The sequence below is a fragment of the Panthera leo genome, chromosome B4, assembly GCF_018350215.1.
Source record: "Panthera leo isolate Ple1 chromosome B4, P.leo_Ple1_pat1.1, whole genome shotgun sequence".
NCBI lineage: Eukaryota > Metazoa > Chordata > Mammalia > Carnivora > Felidae > Panthera > Panthera leo.
This window is the reverse complement of record NC_056685.1, coordinates 102191603-102215356: the sequence shown is the minus strand read 5'-3', so window position 1 is coordinate 102215356 and position 23754 is coordinate 102191603. Positions and strand designations below refer to the sequence as shown.

Sequence of the window (23754 nt, the reverse complement as noted above, 5' to 3'; positions counted from 1 at the left end):
TTAATTGAAGTGCATTCAGAACTATGGCTAATTGTTTTTTTTTTTTTTTCATCTTTTGACGGGATCACAATACTGTCTGTTTACCACAAAGTAATTTTGTGTAATAAGCACAGATTGCTGTGTTAAAAATATTCTGCATTCCTTCTAATATGGTTTTGTGTAATAAAATATTTTGTTACAAAGTCTAATGTGCAAACCTTTTGGAATTATTATAGGTATGAAATCTGGAACAGAATTCACCACAGGATGCACATTTTGTATAAAGGTGATAACGGAGAGCTACTTTTTTTTCTTTTTAAATCGTCAGGCAATAATTCAGAAATGCTGACTTCTCCCCTCAGCTTCTTCCCACCCACCCCATCCCCAGACAAATGCACACACACACACGCATGCACACGCACACACACACACACTCACGGAATGCCGTCATATTGTTACTCTGTATGCAGTAATATGAAGTCATTGGCTCCTGTTCAGTTGCTTCCTCGAATGTGAGAGTGAAGCCCTTGTTTCGGCTTTGTAGCTATGTACAGACAGATGCTATTCTGGTTTGTGGCTATGCTTCCTGGAGGTCAGTCTGGACGCTGCTCAGATCATACTAATTTGCCTGTGAAGAAATTCTACAAAATTGGATTCACCCAGCAAATATGTGGTGTAAGTGTATCTTGGTACTCAAATGATTCAATAGAAAGCTCAGGTTTAAGTTGTCCTTTAAGATGTCAGTTTCACTGTACGAGTGCCTTACAAGTTGATATTTTTGCTGGAATGCAGACAATACTATATTTACCATATAATATATTATCAGCTCTCCTATATCTCAGTCGATTTACATAATTTAAAATAGAACATCTTATTAAAAACATCTAGATATACACAGATTAGGAAACGCTTACAACATACAAATACACAAACTAGAAATAAATCTTTAGCATACTGGTATATACAACGGTGTGATACAATAAATAATTTCAGTCATGCTCTATCTACACATCATATTGCTTAAAAGAAGAGTGGATCTGGAGGGCAGTGGCATGACGAAGGGCTTAGGGGCTCTCTACGTTTAAATTTGTGCAAATTAAAACAGGATTTGAAGTACCACTGAATTGTCAGGAATGCATGGCTGGAAAAATGAAAGGACCCATATTACTGAGGTATTTACAGATACTGGCTAAAGAGCACTATGTGGGCAGATGCAGAAAGGCTTCTTTCCTTTACTTCTTGACCGCCAGCATGGCGTCAACCTCCTCCTCGACCTGCAGGGTGTGCCACTGGGCGATGGGGCGCCTGGGGTTGGCCAGCATGTCTGACCAGTGTCGCAGCTCCGCCCCGGTGCTATTGTAGCCCACAAAGACTTTGCCGATGGCATCGTTCTTGCCAATCTTGTCATAGTCCAAAACAGTTACCACCACTTGCACTTTCTGAAAGAGGATGCAGAATAAACATGAATCATCCAGCCCTGTAGATAAAGCCCTATTGCAAAGCTTCCTTCAGATCTCAGCAATTGGAGGTAAGAACTGATCTCAAAACACCAAACAAGACTGAAAATTACTTGAATACGAAAACCTGCGTCTGATCCGTATCTCGCCATCACTATATCATCATCATCACCTTCTTCAGTGTCTTCAAAATACTGAAATGAATGCTAATTTTTGTTAGGTATTTGGCACAATTCTGAGTCTTTTACATGAACTACTCACTTCTCACAACAGATCCGATTGATACTGCCATTATTTAGGTAAGGTGATGTCATGCTCCCTGCCTGGGGTCATATAAGGAATGGGTGGTTTGTTCTCCACAGTCTGTGCTGTGCCCTTGGTGCCGTTGTTGTCTTTGTAAACTGTGTCCACCTCTGGGTTCATTCGTTTCAATCACCTCATCAGCAAGAGTTCTGGCGTTGGTATTCGGTACAATAGTCACATGATTATTGCGAGCATTAAATGTGATAATAGAGTGAAAGGCTTTAAAAAGTCACAACTAAAAATAAGTTTCCCATTGAAGCTTTTTCTCAATGAACATTTACGGAGTGACTGTTGTGTATCCAGCACTGATCTCAAATGGAAATAACCTTTCAGGCCACACAAGATTTACTTCAGTGATTCCATTACATCGTGAGAGTTTATTTAATAACTTACACTTTTGAACCGCCTGAATTGACGAAAGCAAACCCATGCCATTATGATATGAAAGACACACTTTTTCAAAGCACATTTTAGTTCTGCTTCCCAAGTAATGGATTTGCTTAGTCAAAATATGTGATGGCTCGACTCTAGAAACTGAGTGTAGAGATAAAGGGCTTAGAATAAAGTAGAATGCATAGCATTTGATGGCCAGAGTTAAAAGGAACAGAAAATGTAATGATGGAAGCCAGGGCAGGATGGGGCTCCTGCTGAGTTATGGCCCTTTAGCGGACTTTGTGGTCTGAGCACCGCATTATTGTACCAATGTGCTAAGAGGCGGCACCCATGTACAGCTTCACATCAGAGACAACGGCCGCTTTTGAAAATGGAATTTAGAATGTAAAATGCAACACACTGGCAATAAAGGAAACAAACTCCATCTTCCCTTGTGTGGCCTCGGACTGATTACCTTATCAAGGGAATCATCTATCCATTGGATGGTGTTGGGAACAGAATCAGTTTGGTTCTCAGAAAAGTTCTCAGAACTTTGCCCAAGCAAATTCGTCAGGATGAAATCATACTGCAGGGAATGGGGGTGGGGTAGGAGCATTAGGGATGTCAGGCACCAAGGCAACGGGGTTTGTGGAGGTTGGAGTGAATGGCTGGAGTGGGCTTTGACGATTTCACCTAGGAATGTACTGAGTAATAGCACTCAAGACAAAACATCCTTATGAAGGCCTTGGATTAATTTGTCCAGCTGCATAGATAGTTTATTTATACATTTTTAGGGGAGGGACTATAACATTTACATGTGCTTTTGAAAATCAGCATATTTTGCTCACAATATATTTCATAGGGATAGAGACAAATAGAAAGCAGATAATCTTGTAACCTGGGAAGAAAGGAAACCTAGACCCCTAGTTTGGTATGGAAAATGCTCAATTGTTTCTCTAGGAAAATGTGAAGACTAGAGCAAACTGCCAAGAAGCGGAGGAGGAGGGATGCAGTCAAAGATGTGCTCATTATTTCCATGCCTAATGTTGTCAGTGATGGGCTCAGGTTCTCTCTGTCCTGACAGAATGTTATCTCCTCTAAAATGCTGCCCCAGAAACCCAGCATATGTCTTGTTCGTAATGTGCTTCATTTTTAATATATTTGCATCTGCTGCAATTTATAGTTGAAGAAAAAACCCATTTATTTTTGTTAAAGGTGTAGAATTGTAGCTCCAAGAAAGTTTACAATAGGATTTTTCATCTCAATACCCTGCTTTATATTGTTTTGTAGAATAAAAAACCCAAAACTCCATGAGGTGTTAGCTTCCATAGGAATGAGTTCTTAGAACTCAAAAAAGGGTTCACTGAACAAATATTGCAAAATAAATTGGAGAAAATTGGATATTTTAGGGATTTGCCAGTGGGCCCAAAGCAGTAGCTTCACTGGTTCAGGCTGGTAAACAAGTGACTGGGGCCAGGGAATCAGTGTCCTCTGGAATGTCATTTACTTATGTAACAACTGTTACAACTGTTGTTATGTAACTGTTTCAACAACTGTTGAAAGTAATTAATTTAAGTATGTGCAATTTGCATATGAGAACAGTTAGAGAAAGACCATGACCTGATGTGAAGATGGTGGGATTCCTGGTGATTTTTAAATAACTGCCCTATACAATACAGTAGTGACTGGCCACATATGGCTATTTAAATTATGAATAAGGTTCCTTTATCACACTGGTGGCTGAGGTGCTCATCACCCACTTGAGGCTGGTGACTACTGTATTGGACCCCACCAGTGATAAAACATGTCTGTCCTCACAGATACTTCTAGTAGAAGGCACTGATTTATATATTGTTTTAATCTTATTGTTAGATCCATTTTCTTTTTTTTCTTTTTTTTATTTTTTTAACGTTTATTCATTTTTGAGAGACAGACAGAGTGCGAGTGGGGGAGAGGCAAAGAGAGACAGGGAGACACAGAATCTGAAGCAGGCTCCAGGCTCCGAGCTGTCAGCACAGAGCCTGATGCGGGGCTCGAACTCACAAATTGTGAGATCATGACCTGAGCCGAAGTCTGTTGCCCAACCACTGAGCCACCCAGGTGCCCCTGTTAGATCTATTTTGTAATAAAATGTTAATATGAAAAAAAAGACAAAATTAACATTGTGAATAATAATGATGATGGCAACCATTTTGAATGTTCCTATGTGCTTGGTGCCCTTCCAAGTGCTTTTATATGCATAAGCTCACTTGGATGTGGACTCTATTATTCCTGTTTTACACATGAGGAAATTCTAAGCCTCGGTTTCCTCATATATAAAATTGGGGTAATAACCTCTCTCATAAGGTTATTATAAAGATGCAATAAGGTTATGCATAAAGTGCTTAAATTAGGCACTACAATACATGTAGCTATGATATTAGTTTTCTTCATGGAATAAAGGTGTGATTTATTACATATATATATGTATATATATATATATTCTAAATTATATTTTAGATTAAAAGTAAAAATATGCAGGGCACCTGGGTGGCTCAGTCAGTTAAGCCTCCAACTCTTGGTTTCAGCTTAGGTCACGATCTCACAGTTTGTGAGTTCAAACCCCGCACAGGGCTCTGCAGTGATGGGGCACAACTTGCTTGGGATTCTCTCTCTCTCCCTCTCTCTCTTCCCCTCCCATGCTCGCAGTCTGTCTGTCTCTCTCTCTCAAAATAAATAAATAAACTTAAAAAAGGAAAAATATGCAACTAAAGAATATTTGCTGATTTTTTACATTCTGGACCTTTAGACATTTCCATGTTGTAGTTTTGATGCCTACTCGTTACTTCTCCTTCATGTTATGGGCAAGTTTCTATATGACTGAAAAGATAGGCCCACATCAATTATTCAATAAAATGCAAAAATAGTGTTGCTTTAAGACATTTGACTCTCTGATATCCATTAAAGATTCCCAAGAAATAGCTGATATTTATTGGATGTGAACTTTGAATTTCAATAGTCTCACTATGGATATGAGGTAAGAAAACCTAAATATACTTAAAAATTGCTAAGTAATGAGATCATATACTATTGTGGCTACTTGTAGCATCCTGTTTTGAACATGTTATCCACAGGTTCCTTTAATAGAATACTCCTTATCATAACAATTATTATCTGGCAAGTGAAGGTTTTATCTTTACAAAAATGTCCATCCATTCCAACTCAGAAATAGGAAGCTGAATTTAAACAAAATATGACTTAGTTATTTTTTCTATTGTAAATCACTCTTTAAAAATGAAAGATTAAAGATGCTGCATATTTAGCATCAACCAAAATATTTCTTTTATCTCTCTTTTTTTTTTTTTTTTGCTATAAAGCTGTGATAAGGACAATTACATATTATGGCTTGGCAATAAATAGTGAAAGCACTTTTTTCTCTTGGCCTTTTAACCTTTATGGATGCACTTTTTGAATCAGCAGAGTCATTCTGTTGATTTTTTTTTCCTATTTTATTTCTGCCAAACAGAATGCCAGCTGTTTTTAGCTGATGAATCAGCACATCCTGTGCTGTATATTTTATCATTTCCTTCTGGATGTAGCTTGATTATCAAATGTGTATGGGAATAAGAATGGCAATTCTAATGAAGGCATGAGCACTGATAATTCACAAGGTCTGTGTCTTTATGTGATCTGAAGAAATAAAATTGAATGGGAAGACAAATTATGTTTGACATTACCTGGATTTGTTCAAAGGGTACCTCAAAGCTGAATGACTCATTGTAGTAGGGGTTAAGTGTGTTCTTTTTAATTGTTGTCTTTTTCTTCTTCAGCCTTTTGCCATTCTGCATCAGGTGAATCTTCACATAAGGATCTGAAAAACAGAAACAAAAACTTCAGGAGATCAGAGACACGTTTTTAGATTATAGTTTAGCTTATTAAAAATCTCAAGTATTCCCAACAAGAAAATCATTGTATAGTAAATATTTGATATTAAAAAAAAAAAAACATTCTCTATTGAAAGATTTTAAGTAACCTATTCTCCAGGTTTATTTTCATGATATCTCAATATTTATAGGTGGATTTAGGGGACAAGAGCTGTAGTATGCCAATAAAGCATCTTTGGGAAAAAAATAAAGTCTTAACATGTAACATTCGCCAACGTCCATGGTAGAAATACTCTCAGCATGGCTAATTGCAAGCTACTAAGTAGTTTAACAACTAGCTTACTAAATCCCTGAAATATTAACAATTGGCTCTTTGAGCTGGCAAAGTACTGGTTGCAGCATACTACTGCTTGGGAATAGAATTCTTGACAGAGAAAGGACAAAGGAGCCATTTCATTCATTCATTTATTCATTTACTCAATATTAGTTACGCCCTATGGAGATGGGAGTGAACAAAACAGATCATTGCTGTTTTCATGATGGAAATTCAAACTTGTGGGGGAAACAGGAGGCTTGTAAAGAAGTGAAATACATATGAAAGAGTTAACAAGAGTGCTCTGGAAATAAAGAGCAGAATAGAGATATGATTGAGAATACCAGGGATAGTATGGTGAGTCTAAGGTAGCAACAGAATTCTTATATTTTGATTGCTCAGGTAAGGCCTCTCTGTGGAGGTAACATTTAATTTTTTTTAACATTTATTTATTTTTGAGAGTGGGAGAGCAAGCTGTCAGCACAGAGCCTGACGCGGGGCTCGGACCCATGAACCGGGAGGGAGATCATGACCTGAGCCGAAGTTGGACACTCAACTGACTGAGCCACCCAGGCGCCCCCAAATCTCAGTTTAAATGTTAGGGGCGCTCAGAGCCTGGAGCCTGCTTGGGATTCTGTGTCTCCCTCTCTCTGCCCCTCTCCCGCTTGCGCTCTGTTTCTCTCTCTCTCAAAAATAAACATTAAAAAATGTTTTAAAAAATAAGCTGAGATTTGAAGGTAAAAGGGAGAGAAGAGGCCACCTCTGTGTGTGTGTGTGTGTATGTGTGTGTGTGTGTATGATGCCTAAGTGTAGTGATGGGTAGGGTGTGGGTGGAGAGGGAGGGAGAGAAAGAGAGAGAGCCATCTATTGATTCAGGACTTGTGCCCAATCATCCCCAGGTAGAGAATAAGCCAGTACACACAGAAGTAATGAGAAGAGGAGCAGAATTCCCTTATCATTTTCCCCAAAGTCTCATTAGGTAAAGGTAAAGTAATAAGCAAATCACTGGAGGGATAAGACGATTCCCATTTACAGTTCTCATTACTAATGGATGAAGGACATACATTCAGGTTACTAAGAACCAACATCCAAGTTTGATAGTAAAATCTCTCTACTGTTTTCTTAAATATTTTTCCAGTTCATATGTAATGCATATTCATTATAGAACAAAATTCAGAACCTAATGATAAACAAAAAGAAGAAAAAAATTAAAATCATCCACATTTTTACTGCCCTAAAACAATCAGTGCTAAGCCTTATAAAATATCTCCCCCCCCACCCCCTTTGCCCCCGCCTTTCAGTATCTGTGGAGATTTGAGTGAAACTTTACAGATTATCTAGTTTAATGCCCACATATTTTTAGATAACAACCTTTTCTGGTCTGCAGTTTTTTCAGCACAATAAAATTATGGTTTATTATTGGACAACAGTGTTTACACATACATCAAACAGGCCCAAACCACAGAAACTTCAGACAAAAAAAAAAAAAAAAAAAGACACCTTTTATCTTTGACCTCTTTAACCGTCTCATACAAACAGCTGTTTAAAGTACAGCTAAGTACATACACAAAAAAATGTTACTGGAGTAAGATTGTGTGTGTGTGTGTGTGTGTGTGCGCGCGCGCGTGTGTTTTACAAGTTTTTTTTTTACTCTCCTTTGAGATGTAATGAACATGGTCACACCACAAGTAGGACAGAGACTGCTCCCAAGACTAGCTTGTTCATCCAAGATTAAAAACGACTGACCCCAACAATATGAGCAAAAATATAAAATGTAAATAAAGATTATAAACACATTTTCCTTTCTAAAGTATGTTTAAGAAAAAGCAGCGCCTGGGAAATTCTGGCCATCCTTTCCTGCTGCAGATTCAGGTTGTGGTTTGGATTGTGTGGGGGGAGCACGTGTCACTGTGGGGGCGCTGCCAGTGGGTGGGAAGGACTTTCGTTTTGAAGGTGACCACGTTTAGATTCTGAGACTGGGCGTGGAGGATGAATGGTCATGGCGGCCTTTTTGTTTGTTTTAAAGTTCAGCTTTTCCTGTTATGGTGTCTGGTCATCCTCGTCAGCTTTCTGCTTCTTGGTGTCAACATCATCTCTCTCCCCATCTTCAATTTTTTTTTTTTTTTTTTTTTTTTTTTTTTTTTTAATGTTTAAGAGACAGAGCATGAACGGGGGAGGGTCAGAGAGAGAGGGAGACACAGAATCTGAAGCGGGCTCCAGGCTCTGAGCTGTCAGCACAGAGCCCGACGCGGGGCTCGAACTCACGGACCGTGAGATCGACCTGAGCCAAAGTCAGTCGCTCAACCGACCGAGCCACCCAGGCGCCCCATCTCTCCCCATCTTCAGTTGCCTGTTTGCCTGGAGCCGCCTCAGCCTCCTCATCTTCGTCTCTATCCTCTTCCTTACCATCGTCTTCCTCTTCCTCCTCCTCTTCTTGTCTTCTGCCTTTTCTCCATCTACCTTATTGAAGACCTCCGGCTCCCCATTTTCTTCATTCTCAGCCTTCCCAGGAGCAGGCGCATCTCTTCCATCCTCCGCCTTCACCTCGAGGCGGTGATCTGGCGGCAGGTGATCTTGCGCAGCAGGTCCGTGCGGCGGCGCCCCTGGTCCCACGCAGCGGGTCCCAAACAACGCGAGAGTTGGAGACGCTGGCACTAGTGCGGCCGCAGGCTGTGGCTGCGGTGGTGGCCGCGTGAGCCGGCCAGACCCGTGGGCCGTGTGAAGACGACTTTTCTAGCGGGGCCAGTGGGGCCAGAACAAGTTGCTTTCATCTTCCTCCTCCTGTCCCCCAGTAGAACGGAACTCCCGAAGGACAGAACTTTGCGGTATTCTCTCAGTATTTACTAAACGGTGCCTGGCGCTGTTCGATTTTTGCTGAATGAATAAGTGGGATTTACGTAGGCCTTGTGATCTGGATCTTCGTACTCTTAGTGTGGTCACCTCCCACTGTCCTAAATGCCTACGTTACTTGGATATGTGTGGCTTGGGGTGTTTGGTTTTGGTTTGAGTGCTACATCCACTCAAGCGGTTTGTAATGAAGATTTTTCATCATAATGAAGAATATATATACATACATATATATCTATATATATCATATATATGTAAATTTTTATTAAAAAATTTTTTTAATGTTTATTTTTGAGACACAGACAGAGAGTGGGGGAGGGGCAGAGAGAGGGAGACACAGAATCCCAAGCAGGCTCCAGGCTCTGAGCTGTCAGCACAGAGCCGGATGTGGGGCTCAAACCCACGAGCTGTGAGATCATGACCTGAGCTGAAGTCGGCTGCTTAACAAACTGAGCCACCCAGGCACCCCTATTTCATTTTAAGTAGGTTTCATGCAGAGCCCAATGCAGGGCTTGAATTCAGATCAAGAGTTGGGTGCTTAACAGACTGAGCTATCCAGGTGCTCCATAATGAAGAATCTCATTAAAAAACACACCTAGAGATGAGGACCCAACTCCCTCAACTAAATAGCTGGTTAATTAAATGGTCTAGTGCAAATACTTGTAAATGAAGGAGGAGGCTTTTTTTTTTTCACTGATAATCCATCTTGCTGTTCACAGCCAATATGGATTTTTGGTTTAGACACCTTGTGTGGTTTTGAAGTTCCCTGGTTCCTCCACCCAAAGCCCCTTTACATTTACAGAGATGGTCAAGTCTGCAGTTGCTTTTTGGCACTGACTAAATACCCAAACGCTAAATACCCATAAATCAGTGTTTATGCCTCTTAATGTTCGTGTGTTGAAACTCTATCAACCCAACTAAGGTATAGCTTTTCTCAGGAGATGCTCAATGACTATGTATTTATTCATTTAGCACAGTACATGACAAGAAAATTCCTCTGCATCTGCCGTTTGAGTAAGCAAATTAAAAACGCAACAAGATAATTTCAGATTCAGAGACAAGTTCTCGTGTGATGTGATTAGTGCCTTAGGGAGAACAAGGTAATTTGGAAAGGGTGCTCAGCAGAGTCCTCATTGTGGAGGGCAGGTTTGAGCTGAGAATCAAATGACAGGAAGGAACAAGTCACTTGACGGAGTGTGGTGGAAGCTTGCATCAGCCAGCAGGAGCAGAAACACAAAGGCTCCGAGGTGCACATCCTTCTGCATGTTTGTGGAACAAGAAGAAAGCAAGGGGGAGAGAGGTAGCTGGGAGGTCAGAGAGGTCACTGCTGACCTGTCACTTTCCTAAGCAGAAGCTGCCAATTCTGACAGTGATTCAGAGATATTCCATAATGTCATGATACTTACAAGGAAGGGCAGAGGGCTAGAAGCGGAACAGGTTTGGGGCCGCCATCAACGGGTAGAGTTAGCCTTTGCCTGTGCAGATCAATCCTGATACAGGTACCAAAGCAACTTACTTTGCGGATAGAATTTCCATCTTAATCAAAATCAAGGCTGGCGGTAACTCAGAGGTCTTATCTCCATCCCCGCACCATCCCGTCCAGCTTTATTGAGATGTAATTGACACATGACACCGTGTAAGTTTAAGATGTGCAATGTGACGATTTCATATACTTACGTGTTGTGAAGTGATCACCACAATAAGGTTAGTTAACGCATCTGTCACCTCACATAATTACGATATCTTTATTTTTTGTAGTGAGAACATTTAAATTCTACTCTCTTTAGAATTTTTCAGCTATACAATACAGCATTGCCAGCTGTAGTTACCATGCTGTATACTAGATCTCCAGAACTTACTCATCTTATAAATTTGTAGCCTTTGACCAACATGTCCTCATTTCCCTCACCCCGTAGCTTGGCAACCACCATTCCACTCTCTGTGTCCTATAGGTTTTGATTAAAAAAAAAAAATAGGTTCCATATATAAGTGAGGTAATGCAGGATTTGTCTTGCTGTCTGACTTTTTTCAGTTAGCATAATGCCCTCAAGGTCCATCAATGTGGTTGCAAATGGCAGGATTTCCTTCTTTTTTTATGGCTAAATAATTTTATATATTTATATTTATAATATTTTTATTTTAGGATATTATTTAGAATAATGTTAATAATACTTAGAATTAATGGGGTGCCTGGGTGGCTCAGTCGGTTGAGCATCCAACTCTTGGTTTCAGCTCAAGTCATGATCCCAGGGTTGTGGGCCCCGCATTGGGCTCTGTGCTGAGCATGGAGCCTGCTTAAGATTCTGTCTCCCCACGTGCCTTCTCTGCATGTGGGTTCTCTCTCTCTCTCAATCTCTCTCTCTCTCTCTCTCAAAAAAAGAAAAAAATAATTAGAATTGGTAATATTTAAAACATTTTCTTTATATAAATGTATATATTGTATATATTCATGCTATATCTTCTTTATTCATCCATCAGTGGACACTTAGGTTGTTTCCACATCTTGGCTATTGTGAACAATGTTGCGGTGAATGTGGGTATGTAGGTTTTTCTTTGAGACAGTGATATCATTTTCCTCAAGTGTATGTCCAGAAATGGGATTGCTGGATCTTATGGTAGTTCAATTTTTAATTTTTTTAAGGAATCTCCATGCTATTTCCATAGTGGCTGTACCAGTTTCCATTCCCACCAACAGGGCACAAAGGTTCCCTTTTCTCCACATCCTAGCGAGCACTTATTATCTTTTATCTTTTTGGTAATAGCGTTTCTAAGAGGTTTGAGGTGATCTCTCAGTATGGCTTTCATTTGCATCTCCCTGATGATTAATAAAGTTGAGCATCTTTTCACGTACCTGTTGGCCATTTGCATGTCTTCTCTTGAAAAACGTTCATTTATGTTCTGTGTCCATTTCTAATCAGATAATTATTATTTTGCTATTAAGATGTATGAGTTCCTTAAATATTTTGGATATTAGCCCTTATCTAATATATAGTTTGCAAATATTTTCTCACGTTCCATAGGTTGTTAGAGATCTTCTTTATCACCTTTTGTGCCTGGATAAATCTTGACTAAGTCTGATGCCTTATGTATTCAAGGTGGACACGTTTGATGATCTTCTTGGTTCAGCCATGTGAAGTCTTCGATTGCAGCTCCATTTTCTCCAGTCTTCTCCATTGCCATTCACTCCTTGATTGGCTTGATTTCTTAAGTGTCCTCTGATTCTTTCCTCGCACGAAAATCCTGTCCTGAATTCTGGTCCCTTTGGAGATGGCCCTAATCTCTTGATTAGCTCATTAGTCACTTCTGGGATCTAGACCTTGCTCCTGTCTCCCTAACTATGAATGAGTCTTCTAAAGGGAAGGCCATGAGTCACCTAACTATGAGTCACACCCATACTTTAAGGATGCACATATTTTTTTGCAGTAAGGATCACCTGTCCTGCAGAGTAGGACTGTTATTTATAATTAAATTTGTTCTGTTTTAGGGGCTGTTCCACAAAGCAAATCCTTGTGATTCGGAGTTTCTTGGTGGCTTAGAAGTTCTGGTCATGACACAACAGGACATGGTTTTATGGAAATGATAAAATAAGCTGCAAGGAGATTCACTGCTGTTGCTATTGCTTTTTTTGAGTACAACTGCTGGACACCATGTGTGACATCCAAATGTCCATTAGGTTTTTGTAAACATGGAAATGGCATGGAAAAATATGCAAGCTACAAAACTGGGCTACTGTCCTCAGGGACTTCATATCTCTGTGGCTGCACCGCTTTATTTTGTCCCCCAAAACAAGCACTCATGGAACTCATGACCATCTTTCACCAATAATGCAAACCTTCCTTCGACACCGTTTAGATAATCCCTGTTACCACTGAAACACATGCAGGACTTGGGACACTTCACTTGTTTAATTTATCTTTGAAAAACTGGTAGGGCCTCTTTACTTTTCTAACTTTGGTAGAAAGGAAAGTCTCTTATGTCGATTTAGTCTCTAATAATATGTGACTGTCAGCTTGCAGTTCTGGAAAATGATAGACTGGGATCAGAAAGAAGGTTTTTCATTCGTAATAATAAACTGCAGGTACAATGAGTGCAGATTCATCACCTCGTTTTGGATAATTTGGAGGTCTGTCATTTGATTTTGTTATCGGTGTGGCATTGCTACCCTTCACTCGCCACTTGTCAGGCTTTCTTTTCATCAGAAGTCAGCCTAACTGAACTCTATCTCTTTTCTGTCATAATAGCTGTTACAACTTAGAGGTTTTTCAGGACACTGTAATGAAATCACTTTCAAACTTTTACATGTTGACAAGTTTTTTTAATATACGAAACTGGGGTTTTATTTTGTTAAAATTCACCCATTATGATAGGCAGGCCATCCTGCAAAAGATGGCCACATCCTGATCCTCAGAGCCTGGGAACATTTACCTCAGATGGCAAAAGGGACTTGGCAAATGTGGTTAATGCTAAGGATCTTGAGATGAGAAGATTATCCTAGATTATCTAGGAGGGCCCAATCTAATCACACGAGTCCTTAAAAGCAGAGAACCTTTCCTGGTTGTGGTCAGAAAGAGATTCAAGGGTCAGAGGTGTGTGACATAGCTCGCTTTGCAGATGGAGGAGGGGTCATAAGCTATGGAATGCAGGTGGCCTCTAGAAGCTGGAAAAGGCCAGGAAATGGGTTCTTGCCTGGAACCTCCAGAAAGGAATGCAACCCTACTGACATTTTGGGTTTATCCCAGTGAGGTCTGTGTCAGGCCTGTAACTTATAGAATTATAAGATAATAACCATATGTCACTTTTTAAATGAAGTTTGTTGTGGTTTATCATGGCAGCGGTAAAAGACTAACACAACAACCAAAGTTGTAGAGAGGATTCTATTGTTTATCTAGGAAGGTTTGAGGATGAGACTCAAATTTAAATAGGTCTAAGAAGTGATCTCTTGGGGGAAAATTCATATTTTTTCCAAGCACCTAAAAAGGATTACTCTGTTGTTCAAAGCAAAAGCCTTCAAAAAGTTTAAGTCTTTTTCATTAAAAAAAAAAAAAAAAAGGTTAACCTAGAGCATATAATCAGAAGATTGCTTATTTAGGTACAACTGTTTTAGAATCCATGGTAAATTTGGTTGAAAATGGATGAAATACTAGCTGAGAATGATTTTTAAAGTAAGATACATCACAAAGTTTAATATGATAATTTTCATTTATGTTTGTAAAGCACTTTAAGATTATGCATGTATATTTAAAAATTATGTCATCTCCTTTAAGCCTTACAACAATCCCAGTAAAGAGACTGGGGCTCCTGAAGGCTGATTTTTTTGCCCGCTGAGAACTCAAACCGGGGTCTTCCAACTTAGAATGTGCTGCTTTGTGATGTGTTGGAGAGACAATTCAGTGTCATGTTTACAGGTACAAACTCTGGAGCCAGACTGACTTGAATCTTGGCCTTGCTACTGGCTGTATGGTCTTGGACAAGTTATTTAGCCTCTTGGTGTCATATTTTGTTCAATGTGAAGTGGTGGGAATGATGGTACCTGGTTCATAGAGTTGTGAACATTAAATTGAGTCTCTGTGTGGAAAGTGCTTCAACTATGTGCCCAACGCCTCTTAATTCTTATTATAGTTTTGTGGAAGGGCTGACATCTACGTCAGTATTTAGGTGTCAGACTCTTCGCCAGCCTTGCTAACTTGGTGTCGACCATCACCCTACTTGCTGCAGAAGTAAGCCAGAATCTGGCCCCACGTGCCAGATTTATTTCTCGAAGGAAGCATACCCACTCTGAGCAACTGGTCTATTAGAATTTAATCACATGTGTGGTGAAAGCACAAGGAGAGTTTCTTTCACGACCACCTCATCTTGAGGTGTGAGATGGGGGAACTAATACAACATCCCATGCAGTTTCCTCCTACTCCTGAAGTCAATAGATCAAATTACACAGAGCGGAAAAGTTAAACTTGAGAGTTGTCAGTGGAAACTATTTATGGAGGCTCTAGGATAGTGTGAGTCAAAACTGTGATTTATGGAGCTTTCTTTCCAGGTAGTGAGGTCAGCTAATGTCGATACACTTGGGCGTATGAAGTATCTTAACTTTCCTTATGCTGCTGAAAATGAGGAAATAGGGAAAAGAAAGCCCACAGCTTTGAGATTCGTTGCTCTTGTTGGGGACAGAGTAATACTTACAGGTATTACCTGGGCGGGGGGGGGGCGAATCTACACCTCCTCCGGTAGTTTTTCTGTTAACTCCTTTCTACCATGGGAGAATTTTATAGTCCTATTTCTTCTTTCTGATTTCCACCGAGACTTAGAACTCCTTCTTTCCTTTTTTCGATCTGTCCTATCCAGAGTGAGGGATAGGAAATCCTTGTGTTAAACCTACAATGATACAGTCTGCTAAGTTGTTTATTGAACCTCACCACCAAGACAGTGGAGACTTGGAAGCACTGACTCCGCTGTATGAAAGGTGGGCAGAGCATCCCAGGATGGTCTCAGTAGCCATTTTCAGGGTATGGATCTTCTTTGATTGGTTTTGTGATCATTTTGTCCTTTCCAGCTCATGAACAACTCTGAATTTGCAGCTCTGCCAGTGGGGCAGCCACTTCTGAATAATTCATTGGGTCAACAGCCTATGGCCTGGTGCCAATCTTTTTCTTCTTTTTGTCCCTATTTGGGCATTAATTTTGAGTGCAAGACTATTTACATTAATTGGTAGGAGTCCTTTAGGCGTTGCATCCCACCCTACTCACCTCCGTCTGCTACACCCTGGATATACTGAATCTCCCATCCTTTTCTGGTCAAGGAGTTAAGAAAGATGATGATGACGACACATAAATGCCCCTGTTTTACTGCTGTTCCAACTACTGTCCTTCTCTACCATCCACCATACTGTACCAGGGCTTGGTTGCTTTGATGAATTTATCTATTGAGGGGGTAGAAATGGGCAGGTTGGGTATGGCAATCAAAAGGAAACCCCAGAGGCACCTGGGTGGCTCAGTCAGTTAAGTGTCCAACTTCAGCTCAGGTCATGATCTCACAGTCTGTGAGTTCCAGCCCCATGTCGGGCTCTGTGCTGACAGATCAGAGATTCTGTGTCTCCTCTCTCTCTCTCTCTCTGCCCCTCCCCTGCTCATGCTCTGTCTCTCAAAAATTAATAAATGTTAAAAAATTTTTTTACAAAGGAAACCCTAGAAGTTCTTTCTCTTGCAGATAATTCTCAATACCAACTTAGTTGACATTGTTAAGGCACTTTTTATGGACTAAGTGCCATATGAGGATACAATGAGAAGAGAGTTGTAAACTAGGAAATGAGCCCCCACCAAGAACTTGGCCATGCTTGACCCTATTCTCAGACTTCCAGCCTCCAAAACTGTGAGAAATAAATGTTTGTTGTTTCAGCGACCCAACCTATGGTATTCTGACTTGGTGCCCTTTCTGTTTCAGCAGTTTGAGCAGACTAAGACAGCATACTTCCCATTAAACTTTCCCCTGTTCCCGCTGTTTTTCCTCTCTGAGCATGAGCTGATCCTTCTTTTTTTCCCTCTTTTCTTTCCATTTACCCCCAAGACTTTTGAGAACATATTTTATGAGTTTAATCACATTTGATATTATTGTAACACACATTAAATAGGATTTTTCTCTAGACGGCTCATCTCAGACATCCTACAGTGCAATCTTATGCTTCCAGTATTTTTGCTACCTCTTTTTAAGCGAGGTTTCTGGCCACAGATTCTGGCACTGGAATGCAATGTCTTCACCAACACTGGTGTCACTGGCATAGTTTTAGCATGTAGAGGTATGTTCCCCCAAAAGGATATAGAGTAGTCTTGGAGGAAGACTTTGGAAACAAGTATAAAATTCCACAAGTGGCTTTCTTTCAATTATGAGGACACGGTGGACAAGCTTTGCAGAAATGTTAATTGCAGCCTATATGCTGTACTATACGGCCATAACCACCTCAGCTCTTCTCTTATCCTTCAGACAGACACCTGCTGGGCTCATTACCTTCCCTCTAAGCCTGTTCTTGTACTGTGATTCCAGACTCGTGGACCAAAAAGTTAGAGAATTTGTGGCTGTCTCTGATTCCTTTTTCTCTACTCCGTATGAACAGTTAGTTACCATATCCTGCCAATTTACCTCACATTGTCTCTCTGTTTGGTTCCCTTTTTCCAATTTGTTGTCACATCTCAAGATCAGAAATCCAATGTCTCTTGTAATCTTGCCCTGATTTTCACACTATTCATATAATTGTTAAAAGTATATTTGATCACACCATTCCCCTGTTAAAAATCTTTCATGGCTTGGCAACTAAAAAAATCCAAACTCTGTCATGACCTTCACAGCCCCATCCTAACTTATTATTTCCAAAAACTCTATGCTGTACTCATGGTCAATACTCACTATTCCTCACAGAGAATTTAAAATGCCATGTCTTTGAACTGGCTGTCCTTTAGCCTGAAATGCCCTTTCTTTCTCTTCCCATCTTAAGTTTGGTTTAAAAATCACCTCTTCCCTGAAGATTTTACTGATGATTTTCTCGGTCAGAACCTTCAGACAAACCTTTCTCTGCCCTGCGGCATTTTCTTTTGTAGTTTTGCAAAATACTAATTTCTTTCTTTTCCAGTATCGGAGAACTTCTGTGGTAAGTGAATAACACGAAAACAATATTCTTGTGGGAAAATGTGTTTTGAATTCAGAACTGTTGGCTTCAAGACGCACATTGGGGAGACGTGTAACACAGGAGCTCCTTCCATTACTATTCTGTACCCCACTTCAACACCCTGGCGCATCGTCACCCCCTTCTTCCCTTAGGCAGTCCTAATGTCAAATTATGCCAACTTCATGGAAATATAATTGCAAAACAGCTGGCTGTAAGCAATGATCCTTTTGTGTGAGATATCAAAGAGCCACTGAAGGCTTTTTGTATTTACAATGAGAACTAGAGAGCAGCAGTTCAAAGCCAGATAATGCAAGATGCCTGCAGTTTTCATTTGGAAAATTTTGTGTAATTATACTCTCTTCTTTCCTAACTACCACAGTGACCATGGGCCCTTGTGACTATGGCCTTTCCACTTTAGCCAAAGACTTCTCTTAATAAGAAGTAGTCTCATTTCAGCTGTTTTGTTCAATCCCTCCGAACCAGTACCTGGCTTCTGAGTAACTTGGAGCATTATTCCTTTTATCCTTTTTTTCTCTGGATAATCACCAAATTTCAACTTAGATATTGGATGAGGAAAGTAATGCTTGTATCACTTAGGGTTCTGAATTTAAAGTGACTTAAAACCCATTTCAAACTGGTGTAAATTGTAAAGGTAACTTATTGACTTATGTGATGGAAAAGTCCAGAAGTAGGGCTGGGTGGCAAAGATTGTTAATTGTCCCCTAAAATCCATTTCCCCTTACTTGTTAGCAATAGAATTCCTGAAGTTTTACCTGGGCACCAGCTCATCCAGTTGGAAATATTTCTCCCAAACTCTCTTGCAACTCAGTATGACCAAATACCTGACTTCTGGCTATTGGAAGTAAATAGATGTGGTGAGTGTAAACTCCACAGCGTATCCTTAAGATGGTGGTTCTCAATGGGGGGCTGTTTTATCCCTCAGATATTTGGAAATGTCTGGAGACATTTTTGATGGCCATAATTTGGAGGTGAGGTGATACGGGCATTGAGTGGGTAGAGGCCGGGGATTTTATTACACATCCTATAACGTATAGGACAGCCCTCAACAGTAAAGAATTATCAGTTCCCAGATGTCAGTAGAGCTAAAGTTGATAAGCTGTGCCTTAATATAAGCTTCACATCCTCCATTCTTCCATTCTTTTTCTTGCAATTGAAACACGGATGTGATGGGAGGGCAGTGAAGCAGCTTTTACCTTGCAACGTGAAAACAATACTCTAGGGGGACAGAACGGCAAGTGAGGAAGATCCTGCATTCCTAAAAGAGCCACAGCCCCAGAACTGCCTACCAGTGTTGGCCATTCACCCACATATGCACATGTGGAAGGTGAAGAATTTCAAACAAAAATTCTATGTTTTTGAGCCACTGTATTGTGGAGTCTTTTTGTTACAGCCTGTTCCCTATCTAACAGATTCAATAATATCAGCAAGATCCTGGGTTGCCTATATCACTATCCTGTTTTTGGTGAAGTTATCCTCAGATTCCACATGGTGGCCTCCCCAAGACATCCTGGGCTCTTCTCGTAAGGATGTGAATGACTTTACTAGCTATTAAGTCTCACATCATCGCACTATACCATCCGAGGGAAAAGAGAGTCTACATCAGAATTCCCAGGAAAAGTCCAACCTCACTCATCTAACAAAGATGAAATGTCTACTCTGTTAATCCCCGTGGCAAAGAGAATGTGATGGGCTGTGTTGGCTTAGTCCTGTGTCACGTATCCATCCCCAAACCAATCAGGAGGGCCAGAAGTCCTTTCCTTGAGTTGGGGGTAGGCTCAACTCTATTCTAAGCACAATGCTAAAAATGGAAGAATATGGTGGTTCCTCAGACAGGAATTAGAAGGCTCTTACCAAAAGAGTGGGAAGTAGAAGTTGGGAGGCGACCAACCAATGATTGTTCAACCTAGGATCTCTAGGATCCCATCTCTGTCTAAATTTGGAAGTGTGCCTACGCTTCTTTGTAGAGAGACATTTCCTTCCCACTTGAGGTCAAATTCCTAGGAATGAGCCATGGAGCACTTGTGCAAGTGGTCCAGCTATAACAGAGACAGCAGAGTTAAACCGTGCAGAATTAGGAGAGTTTCTTTGCCAACTGCAGCTTTTCCTTGTACGCTTATTGAGTAAGCCTATTTTATCGGTAAGCCAATCATTTAATAGTATACGAATAATTAAATAGTAATAGGGTTCACAGAGCAATTTCCGTCAGTGGCAGTTACTTGAGGGGGTTTTTATAAGTAATTTGCAAGTACTTAGAGAAGACTACGCTGAGGAGCTTATGTGCCTTCTAGTTTAAAATGCTCCCTGTAATGTTATGTAAGGATGTAGAATTAAAAATAAATTCTGGGAAAATTTTCTATGTGCGCACACAATTTAAAAATGAATTTACATTAGTTAAGTGCAGTGTTTGCTAGACGAAAACAACATTAGATAAGTGACTGCCACAGAGGAAATCAGCTTCATTTTCATGAGACAGACCATAAAATAGCATAGGCTGATTAGTTCATTAATGGTGGCAAAGTGCTTTGAGGAGACAAAAACATAAATGCAAAACTCTATTATATTGTGAATTAAATGGAAAAAATTTTTGGTCATGATGGAGGAAGCCACTGAATCCCAGCCAGCATTTCTAACATTGCCAAATGGATGTACACGACTGCCAGCCTCTTGATTAAAAATATAGGTGTGTGTGCACCAAAAGTGGGGAATGAGGGTACAATGAAGATAGATTTCACCGATGTGGCATGTATATGGACATGTAAAAGAGCAGAGTGAGGGTTTGAGCTCTGCATTTAGTAGAGGAAGGAGTATATTGTATTTGCAAAATCTGAGTCTTTTCTCTTTGGTTTTTGAGGTGAAGTTCTTCATCTGTAATTCACCCTTCTTTTCCCTGTACTTTCTGGGAAGGGCAAACACATGAGAGCAGGAGCAGTAGTAATTATGTTTGATTCTTTCTGGATGACTACAAAGAGTTTAGTGGAATGACCAAGTATAAACTGTTTGTACGAACTGATGAACAAAAACAGTCAAAGGATTCAGTAAAGCAAACAAAATTGCAAACGGCAAATTCAACTTGACTTTTTTTCTTTTCTGGAGATTTGGACTTTGTCTCTTATTTATGCCAGATGAAAGGTCACACATGACATCTATCGTCCTTCCTCCCTCCCTCCCTCCCTTCCTTCCTTCCTTCCTTCCTTCCTTCCTTCCTTCCCTCTCCTTCCCTCCCTCCTTCATTCCTTCTTACAGTATTAGACATTTGTACTTGACAAGGCAGCATCGGTGACATTGTTATTTGGCAACATTGCTAGGACTTTTAAGCACACATAATATGACAAGTGGATGTTACTCCTTCTCCACATAGAGGTAGTTTCCCAGCACTTCAGCATGAGTAGAAAGTGAAAACAATGTGAAAATATCTTATATATAATATGACTAAATAGAGTTAGCTCAATGCAGTGGGGTTACCTCAGGCTCACTTAGTTCTCAGGTTAGTTTAGCCAGAATCAGTTTTACTCTCATTAACTCCCTATCTCTTGCACATATATGCTTTAAAATGTCTATGTGTCTTATGGGGCGCCTGGGCGGCTTAGTCGGTTAAACATCTGACATCAGCTCAGGTCATGATCTCACGGCTTGTGAGTTCGAGCCCCGCGTCGGGCTCTGTGCTGCTGACAGCTCAGAGCCTGGAACCTGCTTCTGATTCTGTGTCTGCCTCTCTCTGTGTCCCTCCCCTGCTCGTGCTCTGTCTCTCTCTCTCAAAAATAAACATAAAAAAATAAAAGATAATGTCTATGTGTCTTCTAGACATTTTGCCATCTGAGCATTAGAAAGTTTATGGACTGAGGCGTCTAGGTGACTCAGTCGGTTAAATGTCTAATTTCAGCTCAGGTCATGTTTTCATGGTTCATGGGTTCGAGTCCTGAGTTGGGCTCTGTGCTGACAGCTCAGAGCCTGGAGCTTGCTTTGGATTCTGTGTCTCCTTCTGTCTTTGACCCTCCCCCTGATCACACTCTGTCTCTGTCTCTGTCTCTGTCTCTCTCTCTCTCTCTCTCTCTCAAAAATAAATAAACATTAAAAAAAAGAAAGAAAGTTTATGGACCAAGACTGCTTTACAATAATTGAAGGAGAGATTTGGAAATGTTTCCAGATGGAGTAGAGGAATCTCTCTCCATGTCTTCATTTTGAACTGTTTCTAGAACTTGCCAAATGTCTGGGTATATTTCCCAGCGAGTGATGGAACGGCCCTTCTGTGCCTTAGCTGGAAATGTCTCAATGCTTCTTTCTCTGCTTGAAAAAGAAAATACATTAATGTTTTCAGGAGGGTTTCTTTCCTCTTGATGTCCTCATTCCTGCCTTTCAGTGACATTGATGAGCTTGTGGTCCTAGAGGAGGGTGAATGATGCTGCTTTCATTCTCCCTTTAGACAAAGAGATGATAATTTTAAGACTCGTAATATTATTGATAACTCATACATCCCACCTTTGGTTTGAGATTTTATGGTATGAATAATGCATGTCCTTTCAAAGAAAACCTTTGAACACCCTGGTTGTCTTGTTATTAAATTTCTCTCTTTGAATGTTGGTTTCCCTTTTCCTTCATGAAAGGATTTCATTTTGGTTTATTGATGGCCAAATATGAGTCTCTTTCATAAAGTAGTGAAGCTACTTGAAATCAGCTGGTGCTCTGCACATTAAGAAGATAGGGAGCTTTACAGGAGAGATCAACTTCTACCTTGGTAATGTGGTTTTCATACATTATTGTAAAAAGAAAAGAAAAATAAGCTATGACTTCAATAGTGTATCACGTATAGGAAAATGTCATGAGGTAATATAATTCTGTGGTGCTTTTACTGCTTTTTATGAAGCAAATTTGTGATTAAAGTCAGTCACCACATGTCAGTATTTCAAATCTCAGTAAAAACTCACACTGACATCACCTAAGATACTTCCTCCCTAAATCTGGGAAAAGTGAGAGTTGGGGTATTAGAGTTGGTTAAATTCTTTATATAGAAGATTTGGTTGCAATGAAAGGCTTTAAGTCTCTGCAGGATTTCAGAGGCATATACTACATGGCCACAGAGATGGCCCAGAGGGACAAAGAATAGGACTCATCTTGGTTTTCCCAGTTTTCCATTTCCTTGAACCACAGATATTCCATAGACTGACATCTTTCACCTTGATGACTTTTGGCCTAAGATAAATGGTTATTCCATTTTTCTTGGTATTATTCCTTAGCTCTGGGGTACAGAATGCATTCATTCATTCATTCATTCGTTCATTCATTCATTCACTCAGTTACTCACGTACTGAGTGCCTATAATGTGCCAGGTATTTTTCTTTCAGCCAACATCCTGTTCTATCCTGTATCCCATGCAGACACAGAGCCCAACACACAGTAGGAATCCAGTAAATATTTGCTAAATGACCAAATGAATCAGGAAAGTATAAATATCTATTGAACAGTCCTTAGGGAAGAGAGTGAGGGGATACAGAAAACTATAGAAGCCAGTTTGTTCTTCAGAGAGCTTACAGTTGGGTTGGGAAGAAAAGACATACATTTCTGAGTTAAGTTTAAATAACCCATGTATTTTTGTAGTAGGAAAGATGACATAAAACAGTGTCTGTTTTCTTGCTAAATGATTGGCAGAGCAGTGACAGTAAGAGGACTTCAGAGCAGACAAACACCCTTCACTCGGTTGGAAATGCTTAATTCCTAATTCAAGACTCTACCTTTGAGGAGCCCAAATAAATGTCACACAGAGAGAACTGACCTTTTGTTAATAATAAAAATCATCAGCTCCCATGCCTTCTTCTCCTTCACCTCCACGTATAGATGTACCATTTCATAAAACATAAATCCAATATTTGCATAGCATTAATGCTTACATAGAGAGGGAAAGAGGTCACTAGATGGACTTTCTTTGAACTTGTTTTTCCCTTGGGCCTTTTCCAG

The 23754-nt window shown here is 40.2% G+C and overlaps 1 protein-coding gene across 1 annotated transcript in view; it reads right to left on the bottom strand.

The window, feature by feature from the left end:
* Nucleotides 1–382: 382 nt before the first annotated feature.
* SYT1 (synaptotagmin 1) overlaps nucleotides 383–23754 on the bottom strand; it is a 351099-nt gene continuing 327727 nt past the window's right edge. Inside the window, exons 8-9 of the mRNA XM_042947239.1 lie at nucleotides 5828–5961; nucleotides 383–1418 (exon numbers count right to left, since the gene is read on the bottom strand). Coding sequence (XP_042803173.1) covers nucleotides 1212–1418; nucleotides 5828–5961 — 341 coding nt within the window. The 3' untranslated portion in view covers nucleotides 383–1211. The remainder of the gene's footprint in view (nucleotides 1419–5827; nucleotides 5962–23754) is intronic.